A 19064-nucleotide genomic window follows, 5' to 3' on the forward strand; every position below is an offset into this window, starting at 1 on the left:
ACCAGTGACTGCTGCCACCACCACTACACAGGTAATAAACCAGGAAAATCTTACAAATAAATACCAAACAACTTTTTAAAAAAAATTTTGTTTTGAGACAGAGTCTCGCTCTGTTGCCCAGGCTGGAGTACAATGGTGTGATCTCGGCTCACTGCAACCTCCGCCTCCTGGCTTCAAGTGGTTTTCCTGCCTCAGCCTCCCAAGTAGCTGGGATTACAGGCGCCTGCCATCATACCTGGCTAATTTTTGTATTTTTAGTAGAGATGGGATTTCACCATGTTGGCCAGGCAGGTCTTCAACTCCCGACCTCAGGTGATCCACCTGCCTCGGCCTCCCAAAGTGCTGGGATTACAGGTGTGAGTCACCACACCCGGCCTGCTCACTCTATTAAAACCTTGCAAGGGCCAAAAGGAAAAGGGACTTTTTTTTTCTCCATCTGTGGCTAAATGCCACCTTCTTGGGTTCTGCTGCCTGAGTTTTCCTGAGTCCTTGTAGCACATTCCCTGTCCTCACAGCAGATGTCTTAGTGGCAAGGCTGTCCAGACACCAAACACACATTGTACAATTCACCTTATTTCTACCCTTCCTGCATCTCATCAGAGAGCAAATGGTGGAGATATCTAACAAAAAGGCACACAGGATTGTGGAGTTCTACGAGGGTAATCATATCAGATTTTAGGATTTATAAACGTAGACATAAATTTTGGAGACATGTGGCTCTCATTCCCTATCTGTTAAGTCTATATAATGTATAAATTAATGCAAATTAAACAACAGAAAAGGGACAAAGGCATTAGTATCTCGCACCCAAAAGCTTCCAACTACAGTACACTAACATTATTTCCAAAATTGACGGTATCTTTACCAATCCAGACGTGGATTTTACAGATAAAGTTTGACGTTTAAGATTCACATTCCTGTAACAAATGCCTGCTTAATAAATTTGAATTTTTGAATGAAAACACGTTTCATCAATGTGAAAGTGTGTGCTAAGTGATTTGGAAGGCAACAAATTGGCAGCAAAGGCACAAACTAAAAAATAAAATGATTTTTATTTAGTTTTTTGGAAATATAACAAAATAATTGGCAAAAACTAAATCAAAACAGAACCAAAAAAATGACACGTTATATGAGTGATCATCTCCAAGCACAACAGCATTTATTAATGAATATAAAAAATATATTTTATTATTTGTATTTGCTTTTCCCCCAGATTTGACTACATGGCTAGTTTTAGAAGCTTGAGTTCCTAAGATAATTCCACAGCTACACTGGCTCCTACAATGTGACTGGGTGAGGTTAAGGAAATATCCTTGGGGATTCTGAACAACTAGACCCTTAGAAACTTAAAAATAACAGGTGCTTTCATTAGGATCCTTCTAACAAGGAAAAAATACAGCCATTGTCCATTAAAACACAATCCAATTTGGGTATTCTTCAGGTTTTCTAAGTACCCCACCGGAAATAATAAGACTAGGCCACCATATTTTCTGGCAACCCAGCCTACAGTCACTGCCATCTTCCTAATTAGCAGCCTCCCAAGCTGCACCAAAACTGGGATTAACAAAACTGAAGATAACATGTTTTTGACCTTTCTTCCTAGAAGTAACATGTTTTTGACCTTTCTTCCTAGAAGTCAAAGGGCTCTTCAGGTAGGAAAGGTCAGGAGGTTTTGCATCAAGCTTGCCTTCACACTCACTATTAGTGGAAGGGCTGTGAAATCTACCCATTGCACACCTGTATTCAGTGTTTGAGTGTACTTACCCTTCAACACACAAGGAAGTTAGAGTAAATTAGTCACTCTGGACCAAGCCCCTCAAAACAGAGGCAAATTTGGTGAACCCAGGTCATTCACTGCCTGTGGTAAAAACCTCAGTTCACCTAAGTCCTTTCTTGAAGAACCACATTAATCTGATTTAAGAGGCACCTCTGGCCAGCACAGAGCACAGAAGGAAAGCGTAACTTCAGGGTAGGGGAATGCCACATGGAATTCAGAAGTTGCAGTTTAGTCTACAGCAAAAGATGGCACCATCGCTAATATTTAGAGCTGGAAAGAGCGTTGGCTGGACCACACTCCTGGAGCATCCTTACTAATGCAGCTTAACAGCAGTTGCCCAGATGTCGTTGCTGGGGAGCGGGGGAAGGACCCATCCTTGGGGAACGAAGTTGCCTTTGGGATGATCGGATGGCACCAGGTACTGATCCCAATCATGCCTTAATAAGAACATTATAGAACAACTATTTATTTCTGTTTTATTTCAAATAAGATGTTCAGCAACTACATATTCTAAGACTTAGCTTTCAAATGACTGATATACTAACCTATTACAGAACTTGATTTCTAGGAATCAAGAAAATGACTACATTTCTTAAATGTATACATAAAAGGAGAAAAAACTCTGAAGAACTTATAGCCTTATGGATAACCTAATAATAAAGTCAATCCTCATTATTTACAGATTCTGTATTTGCATATGTGCCTACTAACTAAAATTTATTTGCAGCCCCCAAATCATCACTTGTAGCTCTTTCATGGATTCTCGTAGACACACAGAGTGGCAAAAAAATCTGAGTTATGAAAATGAACTGTTCCCAGCTGAGATCAAAGAAGGCAATACTTAGTCTGCCTTCTTGTTTTCAGCACATACTATTAATATAAATGGGTTCTTTTCTCTATTTAGTGCCACATTTTCCATATTTTTGTGCTTTTTACTGACGACTTTACTGTTTAAAATGGCCCTAAGTGTAGTGTTCCTAACGGCAAGAAGGCTGTGATGTGCTTTGTGGAGAAAGTGTGTTAGGTAAGCTTCATTTAGGCATGAGGTAGAGTACTATTAGTCGTGAGTTCAATGTTAGTAAATCAACAACATATATTAAATAAGGTGTCTTTAACACAAACACACATACAACAAGGTATTCACCAGCTGACAAAAACATTGTGACCAGAGGCTCCCAGGAATCTACCTAACCCTGTGTTTCCGTTAGGAGTGATGTTCAGTATTCTGAAATCAGTGTTTGCAGTGACTTTAGAGAATATAGCTGTCATGAAAAATGAGAATCAACTGTACTTATGTTTAAAAGCTAAAACTTGTATATTAGCAAAAAATAAACTTTTCCTAGAACATAAACTTGATATGCTAAAGAGCATTCTTTCATGAGAATCACAAACAGCTGAGGTTTTAGAAGGGACATCTGAGATCACTTAGTTCAGTGATTTTCAAATCACACTTTGAAAACCCCTAGGCCCCAAGCAAATGTTTATGGGAGTCTAGAAACAACAAAGTGCTTCTAGGCAACAACAGATTTATACTGCCTCGGGAACCCATTCATTCCATTTATCTTACATAGTGTTTCCTCAAAGACTGCATTTTGGAAGAGTGCTTCTGCTCAAGTTTGAAGTCCACAGTCTAGTCCACTGTCTTCATTTTATAGGTGAGGAAAGGGAGACCCAGAGAGCTGAAAACTCTGCCTAGCTCCTTAAGAACTGCAGATTCAGATGTGCCTCCTTGTTCCCAAGTTTCTGGGCTTTGACCTGTAAGAGCTCAGAAGTCAGCATGGGTCTTAAACCGTCTCCACAGGCAAGTACATAGTGGAGGGTTTCTTTTTCCTGGGTCTGGTTAGCACCCGAAGATAATTTGGAAAGGGAAACCAATGCTTTAAATCAATGTAACAGCTATAATATCTATAACATGAGATAATACAGCAAGTCACAACCTGAGTTTGTTTCTTCACCTATAAAAATAGGGACATCAACTTCTCAAGGATTAATGAGGACTAAACAACATGTATGCAGCATCCTTGAATATGGAAACATTATAAACCCATAATTTTTTTTAAGTTCCCTATGGAACTTAAAAAAAAGACAGTAATAAACCTAAACAATGTAAGCACTTCTTCAAGTGCTTCTTGCTACCTAAGGGAAAGACAACATGGAGAGCCTGCCCCTCTGACCTGATCTGGATGAGCGCTGGTAGGGAGTGCTCAGCTTGGAGGTAATATTGTCGGAAAGGCTCCAAGAGGTGAGCAAGTGGGAACTCGTCTGAAAGAGAAAAGCACAATACCATGTTATCATGCTTGATATCCACAATGTATTTCTCAAGGCAAGGTGACTGAGCCTATGATTATGACAGAATGAGCAAATGTGTTTATCTGTATCCATGAGTTCTATGACATAGAACTGCAAATCTGGAAGGTGTCATTTGCTGCCTACTACCTCTTAGCTTGAGTTCACCCATGATAAGAAGAGCTGTCAATCTAGTATTTTCATTTTCTCCACTGGTTATAGAGCAACATACCTGGATCCCCAAACAACTTGGACTCAATTTCACGTTTCTGAAGTAAAATTTTCTCTTTTTCTTTTCTTTGTTTCTTTTCTAATTCTCTTTTCCTCTCTTCCTCTTGTTCTCCTTCCAGCATAACTCTGAGGGCTCTCTCTTCAGCTTCATATAGTTCAGAGCGCTTTTTAATGAGTTTTCTCAGTCGCTGAAGATGGTGCTCAAAAGTCTCATCTGCTGAGGCTGGAGGACAAACCCCTGGGCAGAAAGAACAAACTGGCATTTTATTTATTTATTTATTGAGACCAGGCCTCACTCTATCACCTAGGCTGGAGTACAAGTGGTGTGATCATAGCTCACTGCAACTTCAAACTCCTGGGCTCAAGCAATCCTCCCACCTTGGCTTCCCAAGTAGCTACAACTACAGGTGTGCACCACCATGCATGGCTTTTTCTTTTTTCTTTTTTTTTTTGAGACACGGTCTCACTCTGTTGCCCAGGCTGGAGTGCAGTAGCATGATCACGACTCACTGCAGCCTCGACCTCCTGGGACCAAGAGATCTTCCCACCTCAGCCTCCCAAGTAGCTGGGACTACAGGCATGTGCCACCACATCTAGCCAATTTATTTTTATCTTTGTAGAGACAGGGTCTCCCTATGTTTCTCAAGCTGGTCTTAAACTCCTGGTCAAGCAATCCTCCTGCCTTGGCCTCCCACAGTGCTGGGATTACAGGCATGAGCCACTGGTGCCTGGCCCTACCTACTAATTTGTAAAGTTTTTGTATGAGGTCTCACAAGGTCAGGAGATCGAGACCATCCTGGCTAACACGATGAAACCCTGTCTCTACTAAAAATACAAAAAATTAGCCGGGCATGGTGGCGGGTACCTGCAGTCCCAGCTACTCGGGAGGCTGAGGCAGGAGAATGGTGTGAACACAGAAGGAGGTGGAGCTTGCAGTGAGCAGAGATTGCACCACTGCACTCCAACCTGGGTGACAGAATGAGACTTTATCTCCCAAAAAAAAAAAAAAAAGTTTTGTATGAGGTCTTGCTATGTTGCCCAGGCTAATCTCCAACTCCTGGCCGCAAGCAATCTACCAGCTTGGCTTCCCAAAGTGAGCCACTGCATCCAGCCCAAATGGCCTTTTACACACTTTTTCTTATCACAAAATCTGTGCTATAATGAGCAGGTTCAAAGTCCTACCTACAGTATGTATCGATTAAAATTTGGAAATCCAATCTTTAAGGCTCAATTTGATGTTTTTGAGTATTCAATTACTCTGACCCTACCCTGACTTTCTCAACTCCTCCCTCTGGATCACACCACTTAATCTCTGATTTTATTTCTTTTCCTTTTTTTTTTTTGAGACTGAGTTTCACTCTTGTTGCCCAGACTGGAGTGCAATGGCGCATCTCAGCTCACCGCAACCTCCGCCTCCTGGGTTCAAACAATTCTCCTGCCTCAGCCTCCCGAGTAGCTGGGATTACAGGCATGTGCCACCACACCTAGTTAATTTTTGTATTTTTAGTAGAGACAGGGTTTCTCCATGTTGGTCAGGCTGGTCTCAAACTCCCGACCTCAGGTGATCCGGCCGCCTCGGCCTCCCAAAGTGCTAGGATTAAAGGCATGAGCCACCATACCTGGCCTCCACTTTGTTTATTTCTGATAGTCTTAATCCTCCACTTGAAACAGTGAGCTCACTAAAGGGAGGAACTTGTCTTAACTTCATTGTTTGTGAAATTCCCTCAGCATCACTCTGAGTGTGAATTTTGGGAGTGCACACTTTGATAAGGAGGAAGATACACTTAACCATCCACACTGACCTTGCAGTCTGCTGCTGACAGTAGGCTGACCAACTGTTTTGGTTTGCCCGCATGTAGCACTGGAAGCCCCATGTCCCAGTAAAACTGGGATGGTTATTATCCTGATTTAACTATGAGATCAGCTAACAGTATAGCCAACGTATCTAAAGCCACAGCTGGGAAAATAGTCTGGTTATTAGGTGATATCAAAGAATTATTGCTAATTTTTTTGGTGTGACAATGGTATAGATGATGATGAGTATGTATTCTATTTTTGTACATGTGAGAAATTTTTCATAAAGTTTCATAAGAAAAAAAGATTTTAACTTAATGAATACTTGAGTGGACTGCAATTCTGCACTCACTACCATAATTTCCCTACAATACAAAAGCTGCTAGGTGAATCAATGTAGGGTGATGTGGGTGTGATCTATCCTGTCAGTCCTTGAAGATTTTAAAGGAAAATACATTACCCATGCAGTTTAGCAATACCAGATACAGGGCCAGGTGTGGTGGCTCATACCTGTAAACCTAGCACTTTGGGAGACTGAGGCAAGCGGATTGCCTGAGCTCAGGAGTTCGAGACCAGCCTGACCAACATGGTGAAACCCCATATCCACTAAAAATACAAAAAAATTAGCCAGGCATGGTGGTGTATGCCTGTAGTTCCAGCTACTCAGGAGGCTAAGCCAGAAGTATCGCCTGAAACCAGGAGGTGGAGGCTGCAGTGAGCCAAGAACATGCCACTGCACTCTGGCCTGGGTGATAGAGCGAGACTCTTATCTCCAAAAAAAAAAAAAAAAAAAAAAGAATACCAGATACAAGAAAGAAAAAAAAATACCCTAATCCCATTACCATAATCAACCATTTTATACTTTCCCATGTTCTCTTCAGGTCTTTTTGTCCATGTATTAGCAACTTCATATAGTTCTACGTTATATATATGTAATTTCCACTTCTCCCTGTTGATTCTGTACATTCTTCTCCAATCTTCGTAATTATTTAATGGCTGTATCCTATTTCATCAAATCAATGCACTAGAATATACTTATCAAGTTCCCTACTCCTGGACACCTAAAAGTTATTCCAAATGTCCTGTTCCATAGTGATACAATGCATATTCTTGGGCATGTTACTTTTTTCCTTTCTATGGATTTCTCTTTTTTTTTTTTTTTTAATTTATTTATTATTATTATACTTTAAGTTGTAGGGTACATGTGCATAACGTGCAGGTTTGTTACATATGTATACTTGTGCCATGTTGGTGTGCTGCACCCATCAACTCGTCATTTTCCTTTCTATGGATTTCTCTAAGAAAAATCCTTGGCCGGGCATGGTGGCTCATGCCTGTAATCCCAACACTTTGGGAGGCAGAGCCGGGTGGATCACGAGGTCAGGAGTTTGAGACGAGCCTGGCCAACATGGTGAAACACTGTCTCTACTAAAAATACAAAAATTAGCCAGGCGTGGTGGCGGGTGCCTGTAATCCCAGCTATTCAGGAGGTTGAGACAGGAGAATTGCTTGAAACCAGGAGTCAGAGGTTGCAGTGAGCCGAGATCATGCCACGGCATTCCAGCCTGGGCAACAAGACCAAAACTCCATCTCAAAAAAAAAAAAAAGAAAAGAAAAATTCTCAAGAGTGGAAATGTTTGTGAATACTTACTTTCAAGACTAACAAAATGTGTTCTAAACTGCTTCCTAAAAAAGCTACACATTTTGGCCGGGCGCGGTGGCTCAAGCCTGTAATCCCAGCACTTTGGGAGGCCGAGACGGGCGGATCACAAGGTCAGGAGATCGAGACCATCCTGGCGAACACGGTGAAACCCCGTCTCTACTAAAAAGTACAAAAAAAGTAGCTGGGCGAGGTGGCGGGTGCCTGTAGTCCCAGCTACTCGGGAGGCTGAGGCAGGAGAATGGCGTGAACCCGGAAGGCGGAGCTTGCAGTGAGCCGAGATCCGGCCACTGCACTCCAGCCTGGGCGACAGAGCGAGACTCCGTCTCAAAAAAAAAAAAAAAAAAAAAAAAAGCTACACATTTTTTCAGTTACCTAACAATTGACACAGAGAAGATAATTGAGACTTCTTCAACGAATGAATGATTTTCAACAAGGTTTTTTTGTTTTGTTTTGAGACGGAGTCTCGCTCTGTCACCAGACCGGAGTGCAGTGGCGTGATCTCGCCTCACGGCAACCTCTGACTCCTGGGTTCAAGTGATTCTGCCTCAGCCTCCCAAGTAGCTGGGATTACAGGCATGTGCCACCATGCCCAACTAATTTTTGTATTTTTAGTAGACACAGGGTTTCACCATGTTGGCCAGGATAGTCTCGATCTCTTGACCTCATGATCCTCCCGCCTCGGCCTCCCAAAGTGCTGGGATTACAGGCAAGAGCCACCATGCCTGGCCCTTCAACAGGGTTTTAACAATTTATGCTGCAACTTGTGTTATACAATAGTGCCAGCTTTGAGCACTAAATCTTCAGTTTGGGCTGATAAATGGCATAAAATAATGGTTTCTCAAGGTTAGTAGTTCTGTTTCTTGTAAAGTTGTAATTTGGAGGTAGCATTCTTTCCTCCTTCAACCACTACAGCTAAGTGGTTGTGGAACTCGCTCTCAAGGCTAACATTTCTCTAGATGATTTTCTCCTAACTGCTTTGCTTCAACAGGTTTCCATTCACTCATTCTCAACTACAGAAACACTACAACTCAAATTTATCTTCTAAGTTGCCAGGCGAATGTTTTTCAAGTATACACAAAATTCTTACACGCTGACAAATTTAAACTGTCACTCTGTTTTGCAATAATCTAATGGTTTTGTTTCATTTCTTTACCTTTACAGGCAGTAAATACTTTAGATTCTGTAAGCCACACAGTCTCTGTTGCAACTACTAAAATCTGTGTATGGCCAAATACACAGATACTCCATCATCCTATATTAGCCTAAAGACCTCATGAAGAGATGTGGGCTGCTAAGCCCGGGCCACTAACTCACATCTCTCTCGGCCCCTCATTGATCACTCCCTGGTCAACGTCACATGTTCCCTCAGAAACGGCACTCCTGGGCAGGGAGTGGTGGCTCACACCTGTAATCCCAGCACTTTGGGAGGCCAAGGTGGGTGGATTACCTGAGGTCAGGAGTTCAAGACCAGCCTGACCAACACGGTGAAACCCCATCTCTACTAAAAAAAATACAAAAATTAGCTGGGTGTGGTGGCACATGCCTGTAATCTCAGCTACTCCGGAGACTGAGGCAGGAGAATTGCTTGAACCCGGGGGGTGGAGGTTGCAGTGAGCCGAGATTCCACCACTGCACTCCAACCGGGGCAACAAGAGTGAAACTCCGTCTCAAAAAAAAAAAAAAAAAGAAAGAAAGAAAGAAAGAAAAAGAAAAAGGAATAGCGCTCCTCACACAGTCTTCCTCCTGGAACCTTCTAGGTTCCCTCCACTTCTACCACTCACTGCCCTCCTAGTCCTGCAGCTCCTAGACACGAATGCCTTTGCCTCTATTCCCCTTTAGTCACATGCTTGCAGTCTTGTTCAGTCTTTGGACCTTGGCATTATCAGAAAAAACTTTTTGCTTCTTCAGTCTTAAACTTGATTATTCTCTTCTCCCACTACAACTTTCTCCCTTATAGTACTTTTAGTTCCTTCTCCCCAGAGACCCATTTGGCAGCTTCATCAAAACCTCCAGACCTGATGTATCAGATTCTATCCTTCTGCTACTCCTTTGCCACAAAACTCATGGTCATCCCACAAAGCAAAACCCCAACAACCCCATGCTCTGTGCTCACCCGCCAGCTACAGTACTACTGGAAGAGGTCATTTGATTGTGTGATCCATTGCCAATATATGTCAGCTGGACCCACAGCACCCCCTGCAACCATCTTCCACAAGTCTCTGGTTAGCTGTCACCCATTCTTCACAGCAGTTATTTCAAACCTTTAATGCTCTCCTAAAGCCCCACTTCTCTACTGGCGCTCAGCAAACCATTTACCCAGAGAAAAGCCAGCAGGCAGGAAATCCCTCAAATCTGTCCCTGCTTGCACTCATCTGCATCACTACCCATCTTCATCTCCTTCATTTTCATGCTTGTGTAAGATGGTTCCTTCTTCACTTAAGTTAATCCCTCCACCTGGGATGCGAATCATCCTACCTTCCATAGAGCCTTGAGCCATCAACTATTCTTCCTGCTTCTCTCTGACCCTTCCCCTTCTACTTACTCCTCTCAGTAGTTTTTAAAATGCTTAAGTTTTCCCCATGACCCGAAGACACACAACACCCCTCACCATCACCACTACCACACATATGCCAGATACTGATCTTGCTCTTTCCTTTTCTTCACAGGCTATATTTTAATAAGTTTAATTCTCTGTTTGCTTTTCTTGTATCATATTCATTCTCTAACCTATTGTAGTCTGGCTTCTACCCCCATCACTCCACTGAAATGCCCCTAGCATAGGTCACGAATGACCAGTTGGATACTAATTCCCATGGATGTTTCTTATTTCTTGATAATAAAAACAATAATAATATGAAACACGTATATAGCATTTACTATGTGCCAGGACTGTTTTAAGTACCTTACACATATTTATTAATTTAATCCTCACAACACCCCATGGGTAGGTAATATCATTACTACTCCCTTTTTGCAGATGAGGAAACCAAGGTTCAGAGAAGTTCAAGTAACCTGCCAAGTGTATTAGTCCATTCTCACGCTGCCAATAAAGATATACTTGAAACTGGGTAATTTATAAAAGAGGTTTAATTCACTCACAGTTCCACATGGCTGGGGAGGCTTCACAACCATGGCAGAAGGTGAAGGAGGAGCAAAGTCGTATCTTACATGGTGACAGGCAAAGAGGGCGTGTGCAAGGGAACTCTCCTTTATAAATCCATCAGATCTCATGAGACTTATGATCACAGGAACAGCATGTGACCTGTCCCCATGATTCAATTACCTAACACCAGGTCCCTCCCACAACATGTGGGAATTATGGGAGCTACAATTCAAGATGAGATTTGGGTGGGGACACAGCCGAACCATATCACCAAGACTACACAATCTCTCTAAGCACTTGCCACTTTCCAGAAGGAAGCAGGGAGCCTATCTTTTCCTCCCATCTCTCTGACCTCTCTTAGTCTCTTTTTTGCTCTCCTCATCTTCTACCTTGATTTTGACATTTCTTATGATTTTGTCTTTTTGGCCCTCATCTCATGCTGTACAATCTCCTTAAGGTCATTTTGACTCATGGCTACATGCTAATGAACTCTTATCCAGGATGTACCACACACACCTCAAACTCAACAGGTCCCCAACTAAACTTGTCAACCCCAAACCTGTTCCTCCTCCTTTGTTTTCCTTCTTCATTAGAATGGTATCGGTCAGGCACAGTGGCTCACACCTGTAATCTACAACTTTGGGAGGCCAAGTGGGAGAATTGCTTGAGCCCAGGAGTTCGAGACCAGCTTGGGCAACATGGCGAAACCCTATCTCTACAAAAAATTTAAAAATTAGCCAGGTGTGGTGGTGTGCACCTGTAGTCCCTACTACTCAGGAGGCTGAGGAGGGAGGATTGCTTGCGCCTGGGAGTATAAGGCTGTAGTGAATTACGATTGCATCACTGCACTTCAGCCTAGGTGACAGTGCAAGACCCTGTCTTTTAAAAAAAAAAAAAGGAAAAAAAAAAGCTATCTTCACTTATTCAGTAGGTGAGGCTAGAACCTGGAAGTCATTTCTTTTCCCTTTAGTTCCTATACTCTGAGTTCCCTAAGTTATTTATTTATACGTACATGGGTATATACACGTATACCTTTATTCATTATCTCTCAATTCTTTGACTTGAGAATTATTCACTAATAATTATGAATTATTGGAATTATTCACTATCTCTCAATTCTCCTACGCTGACGTCGCTCAGCTTATGCTTCCATACTATCCGTGCCGAATAGCCTTACCAGTCTCTCTGCCCTTCTCTCTCTCTCCTGGACGCTCCAAAACTTTCTCTGCTCTACTGGCACTGATCTTTGCCATCATTTCACTTAAAAACTTTCAGTGGTTCCCCACAGCTTTAAGTGTGAATGAGAACTCTAGCATGGCCCATAAGACAATTTACAACGTGGTCCTGCTTAAACATCCAGTCTCATCATTTAGCACTTAGTTGGAGGTGCACACATCTTGAAGAGAGAAGTCAGCTGCTCATTTTCAGTACGCATGCAACCAGCTGCTGCTTACCAAATCATTTTACACTCAAGTCAGTTAAAGCCACAAAGTCTGTTTGTTTCTATAGATCATGCTTTTCCTAAAATGTCCTCCTGCTTTTGGACCAAACTGAGGAAGATTAATATTGGGAAATGCTGGTAAATTACTTGGCAGAAGTTTACTGAGCACTCACCTCATAGAGGATGGGAGGTGAGGGAATATTAAATAGCTCTCAGGTTTTGCTTTCTGGTGAAAAAGAGAGATGAGCAGACAAAGCAGATGCTAACTTCCCTCTGATTTACAAGCGCCCTGAGAGTACCACAATGGAGACATCTGTTTCCAAACAATGGAGGTCTGGATGTGAATTAGCCACTCTAAAGGCTGGTATGCAGAAGCCAATCACTTAGCTGGCAAATGAGCCTGAGTGAATACAAAATGGTCATATTCCAACACAACTTTCTTAAGGGTCTAAAAGAATCCCAGTTTTCATTTATATTTTAAACAACACAGGGGAAATCATTTGTTAGAGTGGCATTTGCTAATTTGTACACTCTCAAATACCTCTGGTGAATACCAAAGGCCTACAATCTACTAAATAAATCAGCATGTGGTCCAAAGCAGGTGCAAGTGAGAAGCAACCGGAGGTTACTTCAGTCCAGATCAGGGAAGGATGAAGGATGCTGCACGTGTATTTGGTTTTGAATAGTGAGATCCTAAAATGGCGAAGATGGGACTGAGGGCCCTCCAGATGAACAGAATGACAACAGCTAAGATCCAGACAGGCAAATGGAAAGCACAACTGGGTAACTTCTAGAAAGCCAGCACGATTGGAACAAATTTCTGTGGAGAAGCTTGAACTGCCTGGCTATAGTGTCTGGTGCTTCCTCCAGAGGCAAGAAGAGACCAGTTACATGCAGGGAAGGTGGGGAAATCCACACAGTCTGCAATCCCTGCCCTGTCCAATCATTCATACCTCTTCAACTAGAAATAATTCAGATTTAAAATGTATCTGAAGAAGCATGCCAAGTTTTCAACACTTTCTGGAGCACCCAGTAAGGGTGAAAAGCTTTCACTTTGGCACAAGGCAAAGTTGACTAGCCATGACAAGCCCACTAGGAAGAGTGTGGCCAGAAATGCCCGGGGTAGGAATGATAAGTCAACAGGAAGACAGTGCAGTGGGTTCCCACACTTGCCTCTCTTTTCAACCTGGGCTACCAAAGGCTAAACATCTTCTGAGGCTTCCTCCTTCAGAAGTTCCCAGCTACCCTACAAGGTGAAAATCATGAAGTTTCAAGTATTTTTCCCTCAATAATATTTGGGGTGGGAGGCACTAAAGAAGGGGAAGGGAACAAGGAAAAAAATGCAAAGTCACAGTTACCTTTCCTTGCTGCAGCCTCTTTCCTCAATTTCCTCAATTTCTCCAAAGCCCGAAGAATGTCCACCATTCTTTTGGTATCTGCTTGTTTTTTCCTCACTTCAGATAGTACGCCATCAGCGGCTGCTTTGAGTTCCTGCTCCTGGAGGAGAAACAAAGCCCATGAGACCTCGTATTAGGAACAAACTTAGAGCAGAGAATAGCTGCCCAGTGGTTAGATTTTAAAGGATCAGACAGTTTCCAGGTTAAGAGAGACTCTACTGAATCTACATCCCAATTTCCTAGGCCTTGCACAACTCCTCTCTAGCTAAGAGGTTATCCCCCTCCACTGACGGTACAACCTTCATCTTAAAGAGGAACCTCTCCTCTCTGTATCTTCCACATAGCACTGGTTTTGTTTCTTCCTCAGTGTTTCTCAAAGTGCAGTGCAGGGAGCAGGTGTCCAACTTACCTTGTTAAGCTTAGACTCTTGTTAAAAATGCAGACTCCCTAGACTTGAAGATTCAGATTCCCAGGGAGGATAAGGAATGTGGCTGGAAAGGCTGAGACCTCTACAAAGGTCTCTTAGTGACAACCTATGTTTGTGCTCCACTGCTCTGAAGTCCTAGGAATCTCTTCCACGTGACAGCTTTTCAAATATCAAAGATTGCTATCCTACTCTTGACTTAGTTCACACACAGACTAAACAACCCCAGTTCCTCAAGCCACTCCTCATTAAGACTCTGTCTCCAACATCCTCATCATGGAAGCTGGGCATAATAACTTGTGTCCCTAGCTATTCCTACTCAGGAGGCTAAGGCGAGAGGATCACTTTGAGACCAGGAGTTCAAAGCTACAGGCTATGACAAACCTACTGCACTCCAGCCTGGGCAACAGAGTGAAACTTTGTATTTTTTTTGAGACAGGGTCTCATTCTGTTGCCCAGGCTGGAGTGCAATAGTGTCATTACAGCATCACCATGCCCAGTTAATTGTTGTTTTTTGTAGAGACGAGGTTTCTCCATTTTGCCTAGGCTGGTCTGGAACTCCTGGGCTCAAGTAATCTGCCTGCCTCAGCCTCCCAAAATGCTAGGATTATAGGCGTGAGCCACTGCACCCGCCCCCAACCCTTTTTTTTTTTTTTTTTTTTTTGAGATGGAGTCTGTCTGTCGTCCAGGTTGGAGTGTAATGGCGCGATCTCGGCTCACTGCAACCTCTGCCTCCTGGGTTCAAGCGATTCCCTGCCTCAGCCTCCCAAGTAGCTAGGATTACAGGCACCCGCCACCATACCTGGCTAATTTTTTGTATTTTTAGTATAGACAGGGTTTCACCATGTTGGCCAGCTCGTCTCTAACTCCTGACCTCAGGTGATCCATCCACCTTGGCCTCCCAAAGTGCTGGGATTACAGGCGTGAGCCACCGTGCCCGGCCCTAACCCTGTCTCTTTAAAAAAATAAAATAAATAAAATAAAAAATCCCCACTGTGGGTGATGGAGAGAATCCTCCTGACTAAAGTGCTCTCCCCCATCTGTCAAATAAGTGCCTGTAATTCCACCACTACAGCCAACACCAAGCTGTTTCACTTCTCTGTTTGGATTACTCTGTTTCCCTGGAACTGCATCTATTACCTTCACCTGGTTGATTTTTCCTTTAAGACTCAGCTTATAGCCAGGAGTGGTGGGTGTGCGCCGGTAATCCCAGCTACTCAGGAGGCTGAGGCAGGATAATCACTTGAACCTGGGAGGCGGAGATTGCAGTAAGCCGAGACCACACTACTGCACTCCAGTCCGGGCAACAGTGCGAGACTCTGTCTCAAAAAAAAAAAAAGAGGTCGGGTGCGGTGGCTCAAGCCTGTAATCCCAGGACTTTGGGAGGCCGAGACGGGCGGATCACAAGGTCAGGAGATCGAGACCATCCTGGCTAACACAGTGAAACCCCGTCTCTACTAAAAAATACAAAAAACTAGCCGGGCGAGGTGGTGGGCGCCTGTTGTCCCAGCTACTCGGGAGGCTGACGCAGGAGAATCACTTGAACCCGGGAGGCGGAGCTTGCAGTGAGCTGAGATCCAGCCACTGCACTCCAGCCTGGGTGACAGAGTGAGACTCCGTCTCAAAAAAAAAAAAAAAAAAAAAAAAGACTCAGCTTAGTGTCATTACATCATTTGGGAAGCATTCCCTCAGTAAATTAGATGTCCTTTCTTGGGCTTTTACAGCACCTACAGTTGAATTCCTAACACACGCCACGCTATACTGACATGATCTCCCACAGATCTCTAAGCCAGGGGTCAACAAACCCCAGGTCAAGGATGGAAACCAGTCCATGGCCTGTTAGGAACCAGATCACACAGCAAAAGATGAGGCAGGTGAGCAAGTGAAGTTTCATCTCTATTTACAGCCACTTCCCCATTGCTTGTATTACCGCCTGAGCTCCGCCTGTCAGATCAGCAACGGGAGCATTAGATGCTCAGAGCAGCACAAAAAAGTGAACTGCGCATGGGAGGGATCTAGCTTGTGGGCTCCTTATGGAGAATCTAAAGCCTGATGATCTGTCACTGTCTCCTATCACTCCCAGATGTGACTGTCTAGTCGCAGGAAACAAGCTCAGGGCTCCCACTGTTTCTACAATATGGTGAGTTGTATAATTATTTCATTATGTATTACAATGTAATAATAATAGAAATAATGAGGAGGAGGGAAGGGAAACCCAGAGGCACTCAAAGGTAATGAAAATGCCTTAGACTGCCGGGTGTAGTGGCTCATGCCTATAATCCCAGCACTCTGGGAGGCAGAGGCAGGTGGATCACCTGAGGTCAGGAGTTCAAGACCAGTCTGACCAACATGGAGAAACCCTGTCTCTACTAAAAATATACAATTAGCTGGGGTGTAGTGGCGCATGCCTGTAAGTCTAGCTACTCAGGAGGCTGAAGCAGGAGAATCGCTTGAACACGGGAGGTGGAGGTTGTGGTTAGCCTAGATTGTGCCATTGCACTCCAGCCTGGGCAACAAGAGCAAAACTCCGTCTCAAAAAAATAAAAAAAGAAAAAATTTAAAAAAAGAAAATGCCTTAGAGAACTATCTGAACAATTTTCAGTTTTACCCTGGCCCTAAAGAGGCTGAGATCAACACGCTTTGGAATTAGACAACTTGGGATCAAATATGGGAAACTGCCACAAACTGGTTGTGTGACCGTTGGCAAGTTAACCTCTCTATGCCTCAACTTCCTAACCTGTAAAATTAGCATAATACTTCCTACTTCTCAAGGCTGTTACAAAGATTCAAGATCTGGTATATGTAACGACCTTAGCACAGCTCCTAGTATATATAGTAAATGCTCCGAAACACTATTGCTGAACCTGGGGATACATGGTTTGAAACTTGTAAAAAAGGAATCCTCGGGGAATCACTATTGCCCCATCAGCTAATTAGAGTATATATATATTCCTTGAGGTAGGGTCCCAAAGCTCTCTTTTTATTTATTTTTTTTGAGACAGTCTTGCTCTGTCGCCCAGGCTGGAGTGCAGTGGTGTGATCTCAGCTTACTGCAATCTCCACCTCCCGAGTTCAAGCGATTCTCCTGTCTCGGCCTCCCGAGTAGCTGGGATTTCAGGCGCCCGCTACCAGGCATGGCTAATTTTTATATTTTTAGTAGAGACGGGGTTTCACCATCTTGGCCAGGCTGGCCTTGAACTCCTGACCTCGTGATCCACCCGCCTCAGCCTCCCAAAGTGCTGGGATTACAGGCGTGGGCCACCGCGCCCGGCCTATATTTTGTGTTCTTAAAATCACCTAGGGCAGCACAAGACACAAGGAACTACACACTTACTGGTTTTGAAAGTAAGTGGACAATGTTGGAGCAGGATAGAGGAGACCCGTCATTCGTGCAATGCCACTGTGTAATCCTATACTTTGTGTTTACAGGACTTTACAGTGCACCTGAACTTTTGTGTACATCATTAACACAAAATTAACATGGTGGTATGAGGTGGGAAGGTTAGCTGTCGCTTCATTTTGCGCGTAAGGACAGAGCCTTAGCCCTGGGAAATGGAAGTTTAAAGCCTCCTGGTGCTCCAGGTTCCAACCACCACCACTCCCACCCCCATGCGCGGCCCCTGCTCTCACCCGCTTCTTCTCCTCCACCTCCTGCACACACTTCACCCTCCAGCGGTCAATCTCCTGCTCGCGTTCCACTGCCCGCGCGGCCTCTGCCTCCCGCTCGGCCTCGCGTTCCCGGGCCCTCTCGCGAAGCCGCAGCCGGCGGCGCCGGACCCTCTCCAGCCTCCTCCGCGCCTCGCCCACATAGGCAGCCTGGGTCAACGGCTGTAGCCGCTCGGCCAGTTCCGCGCGCAGCGGCCCCACCTGGGAATACAACAAGGCCCAGGCCGCGCCGTCGGCTTCGGCCTCGCGCAGGGCCTGGCTCAGGCCGCGCAGCCGTCGCACCAGGCGCAGAGCCCCGCGCAATCGCGCTCGCACTTCGCCAAGGCTGGGCCCAGGGTGCGTGCGCTGGGGAACCGGACAGCCAGCCCGCCGCGGGGTCCCGAACACCGCCTCCAGCCACTGCCGGTCGCGCAGGCGCTGGAGGGCCGCATCCCCGAGCACGTCGGCCGGCGGCGGCGGCGCCTCAGGCCAGCGCGAGCTCCAAGGCGGCCCCGGGCCGGGAGGCGGCGGCCGCGGTCGCTCGCCGGCGTCGGTCCCCGGGAAGGGCCGGCACTGGGGCGGCGGAGGAGGCAGCGGCGGTGGTGGCACCGGGTAGAAGGCGCCAGCGCCGCCGCCGCCGCCGCCGCCGCGGGAGGCTTCCGCGGAGGCTCGGGGCTGCAGAGCCAGCGGAGGCTGAAGGAAGGGGGCGGAGGTCCCCGGAAAAGGGCCGGGCCGCTGGGGGAGAGGAGGCGGGAAAGCCGGGGAGGGCAGCGGCGGTGGCGGACAGCCGAAAGGAGCAGGAGGCGGCGGCTGCGGGGGCGGTGGGCCTGGGCGACCCTGGCTGAAAAAGGGTGGCAGAGCCATGTCTTCGACGGAGATGCTTTGAGAAGTGACAGGAATCTGAGTGGTTCCTCATGAGAACCTTCCGGCGGAAGTGACGTTGTTGCGACGCGCGGCGTCTGTAGACTTGTCCCTCCGGAAGGCTTCTTGCGTAAGTGGGCAGTGGTTAAACATTCGGTCGTTCAGTTCATAAATACTGTTCTTACTGAGGATCGTAGGTGCAGAGCTACCCGCTGCGCATACACTGAGACTGAGAGATACAGATCTTCTCTTCATGGAACTACCTGCCTAGTATAACATACTAATCAATCATGGTGAGTATCTTCGAGAAGTTGGAGGTTATCCTGAGGAACTGCAGCTGCAGCTGAGATCTGGAAGATAAATAGTTAAATAGAAAAAGAGAGGGAAGCACAGTGCAGATGGGAACATGTGCAAAGGCCATAGTAGATAGTAGATTTTTCTT

At 45.1% G+C, this 19064-nt stretch overlaps 1 protein-coding gene across 1 annotated transcript; it reads right to left on the reverse strand.

The window, feature by feature from the left end:
• Positions 1-1035: 1035 nt before the first annotated feature.
• On the reverse strand, positions 1036-18652 carry PDCD7 (programmed cell death 7). Its single transcript, XM_045395603.3, has 5 exons — positions 17747-18652; positions 13654-13792; positions 4296-4532; positions 3952-4039; positions 1036-2214 (listed from the first exon to the last, which is right to left on the reverse strand). The coding sequence occupies exons 1-5, from the start codon at positions 18623-18625 to the stop codon at positions 2091-2093; spliced, it is 1467 nt and encodes a 488-aa protein (XP_045251538.2). The 5' UTR covers positions 18626-18652; the 3' UTR covers positions 1036-2090.
• Positions 18653-19064: the final 412 nt, after the last annotated feature.

Source organism: Macaca fascicularis, chromosome 7 (assembly GCF_037993035.2).
Source record: "Macaca fascicularis isolate 582-1 chromosome 7, T2T-MFA8v1.1".
Classification (NCBI taxonomy): Eukaryota; Metazoa; Chordata; class Mammalia; order Primates; family Cercopithecidae; genus Macaca; species Macaca fascicularis.